General features: G+C 43.3%; 3 protein-coding genes across 4 annotated transcripts; 1 reads left to right on the top strand and 2 right to left on the bottom strand.

The window, feature by feature from the left end:
• Positions 1-23: 23 nt before the first annotated feature.
• LOC129850648 (succinate dehydrogenase [ubiquinone] flavoprotein subunit, mitochondrial) lies at positions 24-7,857 on the bottom strand. The gene is made up of 14 exons (XM_055916943.1): positions 7,804-7,857; positions 7,305-7,388; positions 6,831-6,992; positions 6,375-6,518; positions 5,496-5,660; positions 4,973-5,121; positions 4,686-4,810; positions 4,195-4,363; positions 3,683-3,878; positions 3,319-3,490; positions 3,061-3,179; positions 1,756-1,867; positions 1,188-1,318; positions 24-927 (listed from the first exon to the last, which is right to left on the bottom strand). The coding sequence occupies exons 1-14, from the start codon at positions 7,852-7,854 to the stop codon at positions 781-783; spliced, it is 1,926 nt and encodes a 641-aa protein (XP_055772918.1). The 5' UTR covers positions 7,855-7,857; the 3' UTR covers positions 24-780.
• A 162-nt stretch (positions 7,858-8,019) lies between these two features.
• On the top strand, positions 8,020-11,270 carry LOC129850646 (coiled-coil domain-containing protein 127-like). Of its 2 annotated transcripts, none has more exons than XM_055916939.1 (4): positions 8,020-8,282; positions 8,864-8,999; positions 9,416-9,669; positions 10,493-11,270. In XM_055916939.1, exons 2-4 carry the CDS (start codon positions 8,873-8,875, stop codon positions 10,952-10,954), a joined length of 843 nt encoding a protein of 280 aa, XP_055772914.1. In that variant the 5' UTR covers positions 8,020-8,282; positions 8,864-8,872; the 3' UTR covers positions 10,955-11,270. The 2 variants fall into 2 exon arrangements, with proteins under 2 accessions (XP_055772914.1, XP_055772916.1); XM_055916941.1 differs by having other exon boundaries at positions 8,899-8,999.
• A 260-nt stretch (positions 11,271-11,530) lies between these two features.
• LOC129850647 (acyl-CoA dehydrogenase family member 10-like) lies at positions 11,531-14,902 on the bottom strand. Its single transcript, XM_055916942.1, has 2 exons — positions 14,699-14,902; positions 11,531-12,201 (listed from the first exon to the last, which is right to left on the bottom strand). The coding sequence occupies exons 1-2, from the start codon at positions 14,820-14,822 to the stop codon at positions 12,056-12,058; spliced, it is 270 nt and encodes an 89-aa protein (XP_055772917.1). The 5' UTR covers positions 14,823-14,902; the 3' UTR covers positions 11,531-12,055.
• Between the last annotated feature and the right edge of the window lie 4,495 nt (positions 14,903-19,397).

A 19,397-nucleotide genomic window follows, 5' to 3' on the forward strand; every position in this document is an offset into this window, starting at 1 on the left:
TCGCCAGACAGACAGGAGTCGTGGTAGTTGTTTTACCTCGCCAGACAGACAGGAGTCGTGGTAGTTGTTTTACCTCGCCAGACAGACAGGAGTCGTGGTAGTTGTTTTACCTCGCCAGACAGACAGGAGTCGTGGTAGTTGTTTTACCTCGCCAGACAGACAGGAGTCGTGGTAGTTGTTTTACCTCGCCAGACAGACAGGAGTCGTGGTAGTTCTTTTACCTCGCCAGACAGACAGGAGTCGTGGTAGTTCTTTTACCTCGCCAGACAGACAGGAGTCGTGGTAGTTCTTTTACCTCGCCAGACAGACAGGAGTCGTGGTAGCTGTGTTACCTCGCCAGACAGACAGGAGTCGTGGTAGTTGTTTTACCTTGCCAGACAGACAGGAGTCGTGGTAGTTCTTTTACCTCGCCAGACAGACAGGAGTCGTGGTAGCTGTGTTACCTCGCCAGACAGACAGGAGTCGTGGTAGTTGTTTTACCTCGCCAGACAGACAGGAGTCGTGGTAGTTGTGTTACCTCGCCAGACAGACAGGAGTCGTGGTAGTTGTTTTACCTCGCCAGACAGACAGGAGTCGTGGTAGTTGTTTTACCTCGCCAGACAGACAGGAGTCGTGGTAGTTGTTTTACCTCGCCAGACAGACAGGAGTCGTGGTAGTTGTTTTACCTCGCCAGACAGACAGGAGTCGTGGTAGTTGTTTTACCTTGCCAGACAGACAGGAGTCGTGGTAGTTGTTTTACCTTGCCAGACAGACAGGAGTCGTGGTAGTTGTTTTACCTTGCTAGACAGACAGGAGTTGTGGTAGTTGTTTTACCTTGCCAGTCTTAGGATCCATAGTGGACATTGTGTGTTTTCTCCAATGCTGTTGGAAAGGCTTCCTCTCCTGTCCTGCCAGAGGCCTGGCGTAGTCCAGCTCATCCATACGCTCCTGGAACACACAATGTCACAGTTAAGTCCCCTGCCTATCAATTAACCAATCAACCAACCGGACATTCAACAAATAAACAAACAACAAATAAATGAATCTATAAATCAACCAGCCAATCAACCAATACCTGTATCGCTACAATGAGGAGATGTGTAGTGCAGCTTTGTGGCCCTGAGTTGTAGATCACTTAATTTGAGTGGCTGGTTGGAGAGTGCTCTCCTCATCTTATTTAACCAGGTGAGAATCCATCCTCCTCTCACCTTGTAGTCCTCCCGGGCGTGTGCTCCCCTGGTCTCCGTGCGGGCCTCGGCAGAGTGGATAGTCTGGACCGCGTTCAGCATCAGGTTCTGCAGCTCCAGAGACTCGACCAGGTCAGTGTTCCACACCATACCTGACCGAACGGGAAACGTTGGTTACAACAACCAACACCAATCCTGTGGTCTGACCATCCTGATCCCGAGTCCAGGAGAAGTGTTTCATCTAGGTCTGGTAAAGCCATAGCTGCAGGAAGTACAGTAGCTTTGGGGTGGAGCTGGTAACATTTTTTTGCAGGCAGGGGGTGCAGATTTTTTTAAATCGGTCTGCAAATACAGGACTGGTAAAGGCCCAGAGTACTACTTTTGTGAACAATATATTTATATATTTTTTCTTCTTCTGATTTTTCAGGGGGTGCTGCAGCACCCTCAGGACCTCTACTTCCTGCAGCTATGGCTAAAACTGTCCTAAATCTCACTGAAAACGACTGAATCAAGAGATATGATAACAACATAAAGTCAACACATCTAAGTGAGATCAACTCTGAATATTGATTTGAGGTAAACTGCTGACCACGGTCGAATGTCTTGATGTCCTCCATGGTCTGGTAGATGGCGTCCATCTTGTCACATCCCTCCTTCAGAACGTCACCGGTACGGAACACTGCTGCATGGTTCTGCATCGTCTGGAGACAGAGACAAAAAGACAAGAGGATTGGTTTTAAAGAGCTCAGACATGACAACTGAAACATCTATGTCAGGACTGTCCAACCCTGTTCCAGGAGAGCTAAAACCTACAGGAGGGTAGCTCTCCAGGAACAGGGTTGGAGTTAAAACCTACAGGAGGGTATCTCTCCAGGAACAGGGTTGGAGTTAAAACCTACAGGAGGGTAGCTCTCCAGGAACAGGGTTGGAGTTAAACCTACAGGAGGGTAGCTCTCTAGGAACAGTGTTGGAGTTAAAACCTACAGGAGGGTGGCTCTCCAGGAACAGGGTTGGAGTTAAAACCTACAGGAGGGTAGCTCTCCAGGAACAGGGTTGGAGTTAAAACCTACAGGAGGGTAGCTCTCCAGGAACAGGGTTGGAGTTAAAACCTACAGAAGGGTAGCTCTCCAGGAACAGGGTTGGAGTTAAAACCTACAGGAGGGTATCTCCCTATGAACAGTGTTGGAGTTAAAACCTACAGGAGGGTATCTCTCCAGGAACAGGGTTGGAGTTAAAACCTACAGGAGGGTATCTCTCTATGAACAGTGTTGGAGTTAAAACCTACAGGAAGGTAGCTCTCTAGGAACAGTGTTGGAGTTAAAACCTACAGGAGGGTAGCTCTCCAGGAACAGGGTTGGAGTTAAAACCTACAGGAGGGTAGCTCTCTAGGAACAGTGTTGGAGTTAAAACCTACAGGAGGGTAGCTCTCTAGGAACAGTGTTGGAGTTAAAACCTACAGGAGGGTATCTCCCCGAAAACAGGGTTGGAGTTAAAACCTACAGGAGGGTGTCTCTCCAGGAACAGGGCTGAAGTTATACCCTCCTGTAGGTTTTCTCTCCAAGAAAAGGGTTGAAGTTAAAACCTACAGGAGGGTATCTCTCCAAGAACAGGGTTGTAATGAAAACCTATAGGAGGGTATCTCTCCAGGAACAGGGTTGTAATGAAAACCTATAGGAGGGTATCTCTCCAAGAACAGGGTTGTAATGAAAACCTATAGGAGGGTATCTCTCCAGGAACAGGGTTGGAGTTAAAACCTATAGGAGGGTATCTCTCCAGGAACAGGGTTGGGGAGCCTTGCTCAATGTGTACCACTGCACTGCCTAAATACACTAGACTGGATACAGATGCCAATACATTTCAACAGAAAACCTTTTAGTCAACATGTATTCCTCACTCTCTGCATGTTGAGTCTGATCTCAGAGGTTCTGGTGTTCCCGTCAGCAAACCTGATCTTGTCCAGGTTGGCCACAGACTCCTCTCCAGCACTGGGCTTCAGTGGGGAAAGCTTCTCACCTAGAATGGCAAAAAGAGAAAGTCAAACACCAAGTATATTAAAGCATTATTAGCTATTCGTTTTTTAACATGACTGAAAAAGATAAAGGAATCAACCAATTATCTAACCAATCAGTCATAATGTGAAAAGCCTGCTTACCTGGGGTGCAGGTGTCAGCGATGGTGAGGGCACAGGCTCTGCCAAACACCACCAGATCCAGCAGGGAGTTGGCACCCAGCCGGTTGGCACCATGGACACTGGCACAGGCAGCCTCACCACAGGCATACAGCCCTGGCACCACCTTGTCCTCCCCATCTGGATGAGTTATGACCTGAGAGGGAGATGACCAAGACCGTTACAGTTCTGGGTAAGACTGATTGATTGACGTGAAGTTTCTGGAAGGACAATAAACGTTGTCAACTAATCAATCTGTCTTACCCAGCCATAGTGATCACAATCCCTTACGGAGACAAGGAAATCCCCCAAACTAACAGTGAGATTTGTAAAGAGTGTTATATTCTACCTGTCCCTTATAGTTAGTGGGGATTCCTCCCATGTTGTAGTGGACGGTGGGCAGGACAGGGATGGGCTCTTTGGTGACGTCAACCCCAGCGAAGATCATGGCGGTCTCAGAGATACCAGGCAGGCGGGTGGCCAGCTGCTGGGGGGGCAGGTGATGCAACTGCAGGTACACATGGTCCTTCTCTGGACCACAACCCCTGGAAATGAAAAAAGGCTTCTGTGAGAGTCTTTCTGTGCGAGAGAGTCTTTCTGTGCGAGAGAGTCTTTCTGTGCGAGAGAGTCTTTCTGTGCGAGAGAGTCTTTCTGTGCGAGAGAGTCTTTCTGTGCGAGAGTCTTTCAGGTCGATTCATAGATTTTTGGGCCAATTTCAAGTTGTGGCCTCAAATTCCAATAACATTTTTACTTCCATCTCCAAGAATGAACGCTATTAAGGGGGTTACGGATTGAGTCAGATACTACTGGTGGAGCGAAATATGTAATGAAATCAATATTCAGTATTGTTGATTATCATACCTTCCCTCGCGGATCTCAATGGTCATGGAGCGTGACACCACATCCCGGGAGGCCAGATCTTTGGCGTTGGGAGCGTAGCGTTCCATAAAGCGCTCTCCTTCACTGTTGATGAGGATGCCTCCCTCGCCACGGCAACCCTCAGTGATGAGGCAGCCGGCACCATAGATACCTGACAGGGTTACATCACAGCTATGGTGTCATGTGTCACCTCAGGTCAAATATACACTGATGACCTTTGCATTTACGTACTGAATGGTCAGTCAGTTGACCTTAAAACAAATCCTTACAGTAAATATGGATTTCATAAGTGGGGAGTGGCCATGGATCTCCATACTAGTTACAGTATAGTTACATTATAGTTACAGTATAGTTACTGGCTGTGGTTCTTACCAGTTACAGTATAGTTACAGTATAGTTAGTGACTGTGGTTCTTACTAGTTACAGTATAGTTACAGTATAGTTACAGTATAGTTAGTGGCTGTGGTTCTTACCGGTGGGGTGGAACTGTACAAACTCCAGGTCCTGGCATGGTAGGCCAGCTCTGGTTACCATGGCGTTGCCATCCCCGGTGCTGGTGTGGGCTGAGGTACAGCTGAAGTAGGTACGGCCATAACCACTACACATACAAAGAGAGATACTGGATATAAGGAGGTTGCTACTGGTGTAGACATGTGCGATGTATAATCCTACTGACTCAAAGCGATTGTCAGGACATTACAGAGCTTCATTCTGAGGGACATGAGAAATATGAAAGACTCTGGGACGTGAACAAGCATACCCAGTAGCGATGACAGTGTTGTTGGCTCTGAAGCGGTGGATGGATCCATCCTCCATACAGAGAGCGATCACTCCTCTGCATTCACCATCCTCCATCAGCAGGTCCAGGGCAAAGTACTCCACAAAGTAGCTGGTATCATACCTTAAGGACTGGAGAAGAACAATTAATGGGACATTGAAAAATCAAAAAGGTACATGGTTGTATAAATAACAGTCGATGTATGCAAGGTCTCAGACTGAAGCCAGACGTGTGAATGCAAACTGAACCCTTGTCTCAGCTCTGTTTCCAGCTTATACTGTTCAACTACCACACATTGGCCTTGAAATGTTTTTCTACCATTCACCTTAGGGACCACAATGGAAACAAGTCAATGACCTTTTGTGTTATTCCTGTCAAGTTTTTCAAAAATCTATGTACTGTGTTTTAACTGTCAAATAAAAATCAGTCAATGATCCAACCAAACTAGAGGACATATTTAATAAAGCGAGTCTTGGAAGCAGTCTCATGATAACATTAAACACACCCGTCCATACAATGTGTGAAGAAGGGAGTGTCCAGTCCTGTCAGCTACACAGCAGCATCGGTGTGCTTGGCCTCCCTTTCCAAAATTCAGGCTCTGACCCCCGAAGGCCCTCTGATAGATCTTCCCATCCTCTGTCCGACTGAAGGGCATTCCAAAGTTCTCCAGCTAGCGGGGGGGGGGGGGGGGGGGGCACAAAGAACAATGTGATACAACCATATTGTCATGGGAGACAGAGATGGTTTCAAGCGCAGGGCACAGCAGGTGTTTATTGTAAAGGAACACAGGAGGAGGCAGGTAGCTGGGTCCAGGGGCAGGCAGAAGGTCATACACAGGGGGTCCAAAAAAAGCAACAGTACAGGCAGGGAAAAGGCTGGTAACGTCGTCCGGGAGATCAGGCAATAGGTTGATAACAGGATATCCGATAGGCAAAAGGTGTCATTAGTGAGGCAGGCAAAAACTATCATACACGGGAATGTAATGTAAAATGGGAGGAGTAGATCACGGGAAAAACAGCGCTCCGAATAGAAGAGTGTCACAAAACAAACAATACCTCATAATGATGGGGTGCACAGAACTGAACTAAATAGTGTGTGATAATGACCTACAGGTGTGTGAACAGGTGATCAGAATTCAGGTGATTGGGATCTGGAGAGTGAGCTGCGTTCAGGGGCGATCTATGTGTTTGAGACTGTGAGCTGGAAAGTGACCTGCGTTCAGGGTTCTACGTGTTTTGACAGTGTGAGTTGGAAACAGACGTTACACATATTCCAGCACTTTATTTTATGTCTTTGGGGGAAAAACAGACTAAAACACCAGGATCTGTGTCTGAAATTGCACCCTATTTAGTGTTCAAAATGTAGTGCACTAATTATCTCTCACCTCCACCACGGCAGCTGGGGCCTGCTCTGTCATGTAGTGGATAGCATCCTGGTCCCCTAGCCAATCAGATCCCTTCACTGTGTCGTAGAAGTGCCACCTCCAATCATCTCCCTCCATGTTACCCAGGGCTGCATTGATCCCACCCTGGATTGGACAAAATCAACACTAATGAATTCAACAGTTCATTATGACTCAACAATTCAACAGTTCATTATTACAAAGTGCATTTCTATTCATTCATCATAATAGTACTGTAATGATAGTATTTACTCTTCACATGCACTTCAACTACAGGTGATTGTTGAGAAGCTACCCAACTACTCCCAAGCCAAACCCCAATTCCCTCCGACTAGTAAAATATGAAAAAAAAATGAAATGAGGTACGAACCGCTTGATGCATTGATGTCAATGGGAGACTGAAGTTAGGTATTCACCCCTAAATATGCATAGGCCTACCTGTGCTGCCACAGTGTGAGACCTAGTGGGGAACAGCTTGGTGACACAGGCCGTGTTGAAGCCAGCCTCAGACAGACCAAAAGCAGCTCTCAGACCTGCTCCCCCAGCCCCTACCACCACCGCATCAAACTCATGATCCACTACCGGGTACTGGGTTGAGATCTGAGGATCAGAATAATATTGACTCGGATACACAGACACTGACATTGATCTCCTGTGAATATTGATAAATACAAAAAAAAAAACATGGCTGATATGACATTGTAACAAACAAAATTGCACGCCATTCATACAAATTAAAAGGGAATCCTTTTAAAAAAAATGTACGATGCATATTGTATGTAGATATGTAAATACAATATGTAAATACAAATGACTTCATAACAAGAATGTCTCTTGAAGACCTTTATTTAAAAATGTGTTTTGCATTAAACGGAAGAAGAAGAAAGTCGTGTTATGTTGTGTAAAACTCACATCATCTGACACTTTGGCGTTGTCCTTCTTCCCATAGATGGAGAAGTGGATGTTCCTGGAGCTGCATCGGGTTGCTGCAGGGAACTATAATTATGGGGATAACATGATACATCAATAGGTATAGATCATAGACATATAATTAACTCTCAAATACATAGAAAACATAAACCATCATAATTTCACACTGGATCAGCAACATATTCAATCAAATCAAGGTGGGAAAATACTCAAAACCACCAAAGAATATCCCTGTCATTATGAATAGGTCATTTAGCAAGTACAGTATATATTTTTTGACATTTTAACATGTTCAAAAAGTGACTCTCAGACAGCTAACGTTATGTAACGAAGGGTCTGGTCTGGAGGACTGTTATGAAAGGCTGTGTCTGCTGCTGGTTACGAAAGCTGTAAGAGAAGCATTCCCTCCCCATCGCAGTTACAAAACTGACTTTTCACAGACTACACAAATGCATTATCCAACAACAATTATTAAACTCACGGCTTTAGTTAATAAAATCTTCTTGGTCAGGACTCTGGATACACTTGCCATCCTTATTATTCACAGGGTTCCTGCTAAGAGCTACAAAGTAACTGTCTAGGAACGAACAGATCTATACTGATTGGGGGCAAATCAATCCCTTCCTGGGGCCCCGCCCACTGGAAGAAACCATCTCAAACGTCTTGAAAGCAAGGGGGAGGCTCATGGCTTTTGACAACGCTTCAAGTTCTAAATCCATTTCTGCACACATTAGATAAAATAAATGAATTAAGACTGACAAAATGTTGAGTTTTAAATAAACAATTTCTCTTTACACATATATTGTAATGACATAGAGACTATATCTTCGACTACAACACCATCGTACAACACAAGTGGTCTCTTTGTAATTGTCTTGGTTAAAGACGTTGTATAATCGCTCTTTCCCATAGGTACAGGAACAAATGTATAGCCAATTGACCTAGACACATTTTGTCAAGGTGAGCGTCTGCTCAATTTTTAAAATGAATCTACTGTACTTTGCAATGTGTTATTTGGGCCTGAAATAGCCGTGCAATAATGCAATGACTCAGTTAGCTGTTGTTAATTTTAGCCTGCAAGCTAACCACCATGTAAAGCTGTGTTGTTGTGTTAGCTGTGGCAAGATAGCTAGCAAGTGTGCTAGCAAACCGCACTTGTTTTGTTGGTGTTAATTAGCTATTCATGTTCAGGCCAAAGAATGGACATTTTTAAAAGTGTTACAATGACAACAAAGAGAGACTGCCATTAGCCACATTGCTGTGTCAGTCGTCATGTGGGATGCATGCCAATGGTGTGGTCAGGGAGTTGTCATCTGAGATCAATAAGACCAACCGTTTCCCCTGCTAATATTTTCTAGTTGACTTGCCTAGCTATTTATTTAAATATAATTAACGTTACTACTATTCCTCATTTTAGGTCAAGGTAATACCTTATGGTCAGGTTGGTTGTATGTAACAACAGCTAGTCGACTAGCTAGATAAAACAATGTATGTGGTGGTGACAGGTACGTGTATAAACATTCGACTCGCCCCTGTAATAGGGCACCTCTATGAACAACTTGAATGACCCCCCTAGATGGAACATGGACCCAGACCCACGAGGAGGTGCTGCTGCTGCTGACGGGAACAAATGGAATTATGCCCTCCTGGTGCCAATGCTGGGGCTGGCTGCCTTTCGTAAGTTGCCTGCACAGTACAGTGTTGTTACACAAGGACAGGATATTCACTTTACATGACATGTGGCGTATATACAACTGAAGACAACATTTGTAGGCCAATCTTGTACTTACTTTGACAGACACTGGCAAGACTTACTCTTTTGTGGTGACTTCACTGCATTGCTTTAAATTAAATTGGTTGTCATTACAACACTATAACATTATTATTACAATCACTACATATAATATTGCAGAAAAGTGATTGGGTAGTTCCAACCGGGGCTTGAACATGGGACTGTTGAACCAACACCTCTGAGGAGGGGAGGTTGGTGGGTTATTATATGAGAAGGTGTTTGGTCAACAGCCACAAGGTCCTGGGTTTAAGCCCTAGTCAGGACTATGCCCTATAATAACCAAACAACCTCCCATCCTCAGGCTGGATCTGGACCAGAGAGTGTCAGACAGAGATCATAAAGGTCAAGGCCCGGTACGACCAGGACATGTCTACCGTGACCTCCAACCTTGAGATGAAGTACAGAGACACCCTGACGGAGAACCGGCGGGCGGCGGCCATCTTAGAGCTGGAGCTGGAGAAGGAGAGGCAGAGGGTCCAGGGGTACCGCCAGGCCCTCGTCTCACAGAGCCAGCAGGTCATGGAGGAACGCAAACAGCTACAGGTGGAACGAGAGGTGGGAGGACTTGACTTAAAGATACACCCCGGGATCTTAAGCACAGCAAATTTGTAACATATAGCACACATTTCTAAATTCGTATGATATCATACAAATTGCAAAATTCGTAGCATGTCGCAAGAAATGGATGATGTAGTACACAACTGGATGAAGTAGTACACAAGAAACGGGGACCACTTTTGTCTCATGAGCAACACTTTCAAAACTACAGGCTGAAATGATCAAAATGTTTGAGAATGCATCTTTAACTTAGTTTTAACTCCTAGTGGAGCCTGGTAAGGGCCTTGAAGGTGTGAGGGGGATGTTGCTTTTAAGATGGAGTTGTTATAAGCTGAGGTTATTTGTTGATGTTTAAATTGAACAGATAGGGACAGTGAAAGAGAGACAGGAAAGGTATGAGATGTGTGCCAGAAGGACGATGGGTCAGATTCAAACCCATGCAGACACTGGTATACCAATACATGTGTACTGAAAAGGGAAAGGGGGATACCTAGTCAGTTGTACAATTGAATGCCTTCAACTGAAATGTGTCTTCTGCATTTAACCCAACCCCTCTGAATCAGAGAGGTGCAGGGGGCTGCCATAAATCAACATCCACGTCTTCGGCGCCCGGGGAACACTGGGTTAACTGCCATGCGCAGGGGCAGAGCAACAGATTTTGACCTTGTCAGCTCAGGGATTCAATCCAGCAACCTTTCGGTTACTGGCCCATCGCTCTAACCACAGTGCTGTGGAACTAACCACTAGACTAAACCCTGAAGCCACAGTTGAGATTTGTATTATCTTGTGTTAAATAAACATTTCATTTTCAAATCGCCAGGCTCTGGAGCAAGAGAAGATGAAGCTTTTAGAATCCGGCGCCGCTGGGGCCATCCTCCAACACGCTCTGGCCAGAGAGAGCGACTGGCACCAGAGGGCCTCAGCCATGCTGAAGGATCTGGAGGAGGACCTTGTAGAGAGACAGGGGGCCTACTGCAACCTGCTCCTCCCCAGGGAACATAGACTGGAGATGGAGAAGAACCTGCTCCTCAAGGTGGTGAAGGAACCGTTGGGGACGGATACAGATCTGGAGGGAGACCTGAAGGATATCTTTAAGAACGACCGCTACTGTGCCAAAGGTAACAATCGCCTCCTCAACGTGAAGAAAATGGACAAGAGGAAGAATGGTAGCTTGATGTGGCTCTACCTCAGATACTGGCAGCTGCAGGTTACCATGGAGGCGCATAAACGGGCAGAGGACTCAATACTGGGAGTTACACCAGATAACAACAACCTCAAGTGACCTTGATAGGGTTGACATTGAGTATATAGTAACAGTCTTCTTGACTGCACAAATGTTTTATTTTTCACTAAATGGTGAATTAGTTCATATATTTAATTTCCTCTACATCATTTTATGACTCCTGACGAATGTAAACGCTTACTTTGTTACTAGTGAAACACAGTAAATGCCAATGGAATTGTCATTGAATGTCAGGGATATTTTCACAACTATAGTTTTGTCTTTGCACTCCAAACCCAATGTTGGATGATATGATACAGTACCATGAATTCTAGAGGAATTTCTCCTTTTGATAAAATCATATATATCCACATTGGATATCACAGCTGTTTGGTCAGTCATGTAGAAAAAAAATAGTGATATACTTTATTTTGACAGACTGTGGTTGTGTCATACAATAATGTAATGAGGTGTAATATACTGACATCTCTGACTGGATACTTGGTGTGGGTTATTTAATTAGAGGTATGGTTGAGTAAAGCCCAGGACCACTTGACAAGCATTGCTGACCATAGCATCCTCAGGCTCCATAAAGTTTGAACTAATGTAAACTGAATCTAAGAAATAGACCTGAGCAAACATTTACATTTTATTCATCGAGCGGACACTCTTGTCCAGAGATGAAGTTTTGTAGGGAAAAAAACAACCACAGTTATTGCACGTAAAGCCTTCTTGGGAACAGCTGCTATCAGTAGAAAAAAGCCAGGAAGAGAAAAACAAGTGCAAAAGATTCTGAGGCACAGCAATCGGCTTTAGGCCATCTACGGCCAGGAGCGATCCTGCCCAGGGAAGGCTGCCGTTTCCTGGCTGAGACAGTAGCCCAGGGCTCCTGGAGGGAATAGTGGATGAACAGCTGAACTCTGGAAGTCTGGGTAGGATGGGCAGTCATCCTCTCTAAGACACCCCTTAAAGTCCCGCTCCAGTTATTTTTGACCTTTTCCTGTTGAAAAACAATATCCTGGGTATAAATGTAGAAATGTAATGTAATGTGTCCTTAAGCGCCAAAAAAGAACAGATGACTTCCTCTATGCTGCCAATCACTTCAGCTACTGAAATCTGGTTTTAAAGGGGCAATCCAGGATTTGAAAAACAACAAAGCAGTCACTCTGCTACTTGCCCCTTTAAAGGGGAGGTGCCTGCATGAGGCGACCTGGGCATGGCGTTGAAGATACGGAAGCCCTCTTTGGTGGCAAAGTCCCAGGCCAGGTCAGCCACCTGCTCAGCTAACCTCCCAGAGCCGGTTTGTCCTGTAAAAGAGGGATAGTTAGGCCTACAACTACATATTGTTCATAAAACAGATGTAAGGTTAACATCTGGACAGACTGTTAGGTCAGCTAAATAATAATATAATCTGGACAGACAGGCTAGCTAAATAATAATATAATCTGGACAGACTGTTAGGCTAAATAATAATATAATCTGGACAGACAGGCTAGCTAAATAATAATATAATCTGGACAGACTGTTAGGCTAAATAATAATATAATCTGGACAGACTGTTAGGCTAAATAATAATATAATCTGGACAGACTGTTAGGTCAGCTAAATAATAATATATTCTGGACAGACTGTTAGGCCAGCTAAATAATAATATATTCTGGACAGACTGTTAGGCTAAATAATAATATAATCTGGACAGACTGTTAGGCTAAGTAATAATATAATCTGGACAGACTGTTAGGTCAGCTAAATAATAATATATTCTGGACAGACTGTTAGGCTAGCTAAATAATAATATAATCTGGACAGACTGTTAGGCTAGCTAAATAATAATATATTCTGGACAGACTGTTAGGCTAAATAATAATATAATCTGGACAGACTGTTAGGCTAGCTAAATAATAATATATTCTGGACAGACTGTTAGGTCAGCTAAATAATAATATATTCTGGACAGACTGTTAGGCCAGCTAAATAATAATATATTCTGGACAGACTGTTAGGCTAAATAATAATATAATCTGGACAGACTGTTAGGTCAGCTAAATAATAATATATTCTGGACAGACTGTTAGGCTAAATAATAATATATTCTGGACAGACTGTTAGGCTAAATAATAATATATTCTGGACAGACTGTTAGGCTAGCTAAATAATAATATAATCTGGACAGACTGTTAGGCTAAGTAATAATATATTCTGGACAGACTGTTAGGCTAGCTAAATAATAATATATTCTGGACAGACAGGCTAGCTAAGTAATAATATATTCTGGACAGACTGTTAGGCTAGCTAAATAATAATATATTCTGGACAGACTGTTAGGTCAGCTAAATAATAATATATTCTGGACAGACTGTTAGGCTAAGTAATAATATATTCTGGACAGACTGTTAGGCTAAGTAATAATATAATCTGGACAGACTGTTAGGATAGCTAAGTAATAATATATTCTGGACAGACTGTTAGGATAGCTAAGTAATAATATATTCTGGACAGACAGGCCAGCTAAATAATAATATATTCTGGACAGACTGTTAGGATAGCTAAATAATAATATAATCTGGACAGACTGTTAGGCTAACTAAATAATAATATAATCTGGACAGACTGTTAGGCTAGCTAAATAATAATATATTCTGGACAGACTGTTAGGATAGCTAAGTAATAATATATTCTGGACAGACTGTTAGGCTAGCTAAGTAATAATATATTCTGGACAGACAGGCCAGCTAAGTAATAATATATTCTGGACAGACTGTTAGGATAGCTAAATAATAATATATTCTGGACAGACTGTTAGGCCAGCTAAGTAATAATATATTCTGGACAGACTGTTAGGATAGCTAAATAATAATATAATCTGGACAGACTGTTAGGCTAGCTAAATAATAATATATTCTGGACAGACTGTTAGGCTAGCTAAATAATAATATAATCTGGGCAGACAGGCCAGCTAAATAATAATATAATCTGGACAGACTGTTAGGCTAGCTAAGTAATAATATATTCTGGACAGACTGTTAGGCTAGCTAAATAATAATATATTCTGGACAGACTGTTAGGATAGCTAAGTAATAATATAATCTGGACAGACTGTTAGGCTAGCTAAATATAAATATAATCTGGACAGACTGTTAGGCTAGCTAAGTAATAATATATTCTGGACAGACTGTTAGGCTAGCTAAATAATAATATATTCTGGACAGACTGTTAGGCTAGCTAAATAATAATATAATCTGGACAGACTGTTAGGATAGCTAAGTAATAATATAATCTGGACAGACTGTTAGGCTAGCTAAATAATAATATAATCTGGACAGACTGTTAGGCTAGCTAAATAATAATATATTCTGGACAGACTGTTAGGCTAGCTAAATAATAATATAATCTGGACAGACTGTTAGGCTAGCTAAGTAATAATATATTCTGGACAGACTGTTAGGATAGCTAAATAATAATATAAATCTGGACAGACTGTTAGGCTAAATAATAATATAATCTGGACAGACTGTTAGGCTAGCTAAGTAATAATATATTCTGGACAGACAGGCTAGCTAAGTAATAATATATTCTGGACAGACAGGCTAGTTAAGTATTAATATAATCTGGACAGACTGTTAGGCTAGCTAAGTAATAATATATTCTGGACAGATTTAGGCTAGCTAAATAATATAATAGTAATATATGCCATTTAGCAGACAGACACTTTTATCCAAAGCAAATTAGTCATGCATGCATATATTATTTTTTTAATGTATGAGTCTGAGACACAATCCTAAACTCTGGTCTATGTTCTGGTACCTGCAATGGTACTCTTGCTCTCCCCCTGGTGGCTGGCTGCCAGGCAGAAGAGGTGGAAGGCCATGTAGAAGTTCCATTCTGGGATTCCCTCCTCCAGACCCATAGAGCTGCAGTACTGCCTCATCACCTCCTCCACAGTGGGGATACCCAGCTGGACTAGGCCCCTGTCAGATATACCTGTAGGAAACACAATGAAACCACCACTGTGCTGATATACTGAGTCATAACTATACTGAACAAAAATATACAACGCAACATGCAACAATTTCAAAGATGTTACTGAGTTACAGTTCATATGAGGAAATCAGTCAATTGAAATACATTAATTAGGCCCTAATCTATTGATTTCACATGACTGGGAATACAGATAAGCATATGTTGGTCACAGATACCTTTAAAAAAAAAAAAAAGTAGGCGTGAATCAGAAAACCAGTCAGTATCTGGTGTGACTACCATTTGGCTCATGCAGTGTGACACATCTCCTTCGCATAGAGTTGATCAGGCTGTTGATTGTGGCCTGTGGAACGTTGTCCTACTCATTTACATTTAAGTCATTTAGCAGACGCTCTTATCCAGAGCGACTTACAAATTGGTGCATTCACCTTATGATATCCAGTGGAACAACCACTTTACAATAGTGCATCTAAATCTTTTAAGGGGGGGGGGGGGGTTAGAAGGATTACTTTATCCTATCCTAGGTATTCCTTAAAGAGGTGGGGTTTCAGGTGTCTCCGGAAGGTGGTGATTGACTCCGCTGACCTGGCGTCGTGAGGGAGTTTGTTCCACCATTGGGCTGCCAGAGCAGCGAACAGTTTTGACTGGGCTGAGCGGGAACTGTACTTCCTCAGAGGTAGGGAGGCGAGCAGGCCAGAGGTGGATGAACGCAGTGCCCTTGTTTGGGTGTAGGGCCTGATCAGAGCCTGAAGGTACGGAGGTGCCGTTCCCCTCACAGCTCCGTAGGCAAGTACCATGGTCTTGTAGCGGATGCGAGCTTCAACTGGAAGCCAGTGGAGAGAGCGGAGGAGCGGGGTGACGTGAGAGAACTTGGGAAGGTTGAACACCAGACGGGCTGCGGCGTTCTGGATGAGTTTAAACATTTTGACCAATCGATTGGTCGAAAGAACAGCACTTCTCTCGGTCGACCAATATTTTTTTTTAGTCGGGGACAGCCCTAGTATGGACAGGCATAAGCTGCCCTAGTATGGACAGCCCTAGTATGGACAGGCATACTCCTCTTCAATGGCTGTGCGAAGTTGCTGGATATTGGCGGGAACTGGAACACGCTGTCATACAAGTAGATCCAGAGCATCCCAAACATGCTCAATGGGTGACATGTCTGGTGAATATGCAGGCCATGGAAAAACTGGGACATTTTCAGCTTCCAGGAATTGTGTACAGATCCTTGCGTAATGGGGCCATGCATTATCATGCTGAATTATGAGGTGATTGCAGTGGATTAAATGGCACTACAATGGGCCTCAGGATCTCGTCACGGTATCTCTGTGCATTCAAATTGCTATCGATAAAATGCAATTGTGTTAGTTGTCCGTAGCTTATGCCTGTCCATACTAGGGCTGCCCCCGACTAAAAAAAAATATTGGTCGACCGAGAGAAGTGCTGTTCTTTCGACCAATCGATTGGTCAAAATGTTTAAACTTATTTTTCCATATATAGACAGACACCCTATGTGTTTGAATAAAACCAACTACATATGCACTGAGCTTGTCTGATGCTTTAAGCACACTGTTTGATTATATAATTAAGACACACAAATGACTCAAGAGCCCGATGGTCACAATGTGTTAAAATTTTTTTACAGCAAGTGCATGTGTGACTGGCGCAAGTTGTCTCGCTCTCCTTTGATAAGAGCGTCTGCTAAATGACTTAAATGTAAATGTCTCCTCCCTACTGCAGCGAAAAGGCACCACAACACAGCAAGTGTTTATTGCGCTGTCCATGCTGAAGCTGCCACATCATTATTATTTAGTTTCTGTTTCGATTCTGACTGAAAAGTTCTGTTAACGAAATCCCTAATTTGTTTAGGAAAGCCAAACAGCTGCTGTTAAAATACAATATTATTATTTTCTCTGACCATTCAGAAACAGTAAACACAAAATAAGTGTACCAGACAGTCTGTTCTCGCGCAAAAAAATAAACACATAAAGCCTTTATTACAGCAGATGAAAAACAGTTGCATGCACATTTCCAACAAGTCAGTTCAAGTACATTTCTGCGCTGCTAGAGCTGCCCTGGTCAACTGTAAGTGCTGTTAGGTGGAAATGTCTAGGATCAACAACGGTTCAGCCGCGAAGTGGTAGGCCACACAAGCTCACAGAATGGGACCGCCGAGTGCTGAAGCACTTAACAATCGTCTGTCCTCGGTTGCAACACTCGCTTCCAGAGGCAGTTTGGAACTCGGTAGTAACGTCAGCACAAGAACTGTTCATCGGCAGCTTCATGAAATGGGTTTCCATGGCCGAGCAGCCACACACAAGCCTAAGATCACCATGCGCAATGCCAAGTGTCGGTTGAAGTGGTGTAAAGGCGGTGGAAACGCATTACCTGGAGTGATGAATAACGTTGCACCATCTGACAGTCCGACTGACAAATCTGTGCATAGTGCCAACTGTGAAGTTTCATGGAGGAGGTATAATGGTCTGGGCTGTTTTTCATGGTTCGGGCCCCTTAGTAACAGAGAAGGGAAAGCTTAACGCTACAGCATACAATGACATTCTAGACGATTCTGTGCTTCCAACTTTGTTGCAACAGTTTGGGGAAGGCTCTTTCCTGTTTCAGCATGACAATGCCCCTGTGCACAAAGCAAGGTCCATATAGAAATGGTTTGTCGAGATCGGTGTCGAAGAACATGACTGGCCTGCACAGAGCCCTGACCTCAACCCCATCGAACACCTTTGGGATGAACTGGAACGCCAAATGTGAGCCAGGCCTAATCGCCCGACCTCACTAATGCTCTTGTGGCCGAATGGAGTCCCCGCAGCAATGTTCCAACATCTAGTGGAAAGCCTTCCCAGAACAGTAGAGGCAGTTATAGCAGCAAAGGGTGGACCAACTCCATAGTACTGGCCATGATTTTGGAATGAGATGTTCGGCGAGCAGGTGTCCACATACTTTTGACCATGTAGTGTATATAGGCTATGTTCAATTTATCGAATCAGTTTTTGTTTTCTTGTTAAACTCAGACATTTCTCTCAAAACACAGGGATGTCGATTCGCAAGGAACTAGTATTATCAGAAGACCAAAAAACAGTAGGTTATTCTGTCTGGAATTGTACAATATTACATTACCCGACCACCCCCAGTAAAACTAATCCTGTCTGAATATGGTTTAAGGCATTGTTCTCAATCCCAATATGCTACTATGCACATAGCAACATAGGGAAAGGTGCCAATTCTATGGTGCACTGAAGATTATGTTTCAGACCTGCGGACAGCGACCGTATCCAACGCGGGAGAAAGCGCATTTGTTATAAAATAACATTAGATCTATTAGCGTTGCACCATTATTTTTACATAATATAACCACATACTCATTTTAGTGGCCTTTTGTTGTCCCCAGCACAAGGTGCACCTGTGTAATACATCTCCAATCCAAAATCAAATCAAGAAGCGGCTTTCTATTTCGCAACAAAGCCTCCTTCACTCACGCCGCCAAACTTACCCTAGTAAAACTGACTATCCTACCGATCCTCGACTTCGGCGGTGTCATCTACAAAATAGCTTCCAATACTCTACTCAGCAAACTAGATGCAGTTTATCATAGTGCCATCCGTTTTGTTACTAAAACACCTTATACCACCCACCACTGCGACCTGTATGCTCTAGTCGGCTGGCGCTCGCTACATATTCGTCGCCAGACCCACTGGCTCCTGGTCATCTATAAGTCCATGCTAGGTAAAGCTCCGCCTTATCTCAGTTCACTGGTCACGATAACAACACCCACCCGTAGCACACGCTCCAGCAGGTATATCTCACTGATCATCCCAAAAGCCAACACCTCATTTGGCCGCCTTTCCTTCCAGTTCTCTGCTGCCTGTGACTGGAACGAATTGCAAAAATCACTGAAGTTGGAGACTTTTATTTCCCTCACCAACTTTAAACATCTGCTATCTGAGCAGCTAACCGATCGCTGCAGCTGTACATAGTCCATCTGTAAACAGCCCACCCAATTTGCCTACCTCATCCCCTTACTGTTTTTATTTATTTACTTTTCTGCTCTTTTGCACACCAGTATCTCTACTTGCACATGATCATCTGATGATTCATCACTCCAGTGTTAATCTGCTAAATTGTAATTATTCGCTCCTATGGCCTATTTATTGCCTACCTCCTCATGCCTTTTGCACACAATGTATATAGACTCATTTATTTATTTTTTCCCTACTGTGTTATTGACTTGTTTATTGTTTACTCTATGTGTAACTCTGTGTTGTTGTCTGTTCACACTGCTATGCTTTATCTTGGCCAGGTCGCAGTTGTAAATGAGAACTTGTTCTCAACTAGCCTACCTGGTTAAATAAAGGTGAAATAAAAAATAAAATAAAAAAAATGATCATGCTGTTTAATCAGCTTCTTGATATGCCACACCTGTCAGGTGGATAGATTATCTTGGCAAAGGTGAAATGCTCACTAACAGGAATGTAAACAAAGTTGTGCACAAAATTTAGAGAAATATGTTTTT

This window comes from Salvelinus fontinalis, unplaced genomic scaffold (assembly GCF_029448725.1).
Source record: "Salvelinus fontinalis isolate EN_2023a unplaced genomic scaffold, ASM2944872v1 scaffold_2159, whole genome shotgun sequence".
Taxonomy (NCBI): domain Eukaryota; kingdom Metazoa; phylum Chordata; class Actinopteri; order Salmoniformes; family Salmonidae; genus Salvelinus; species Salvelinus fontinalis.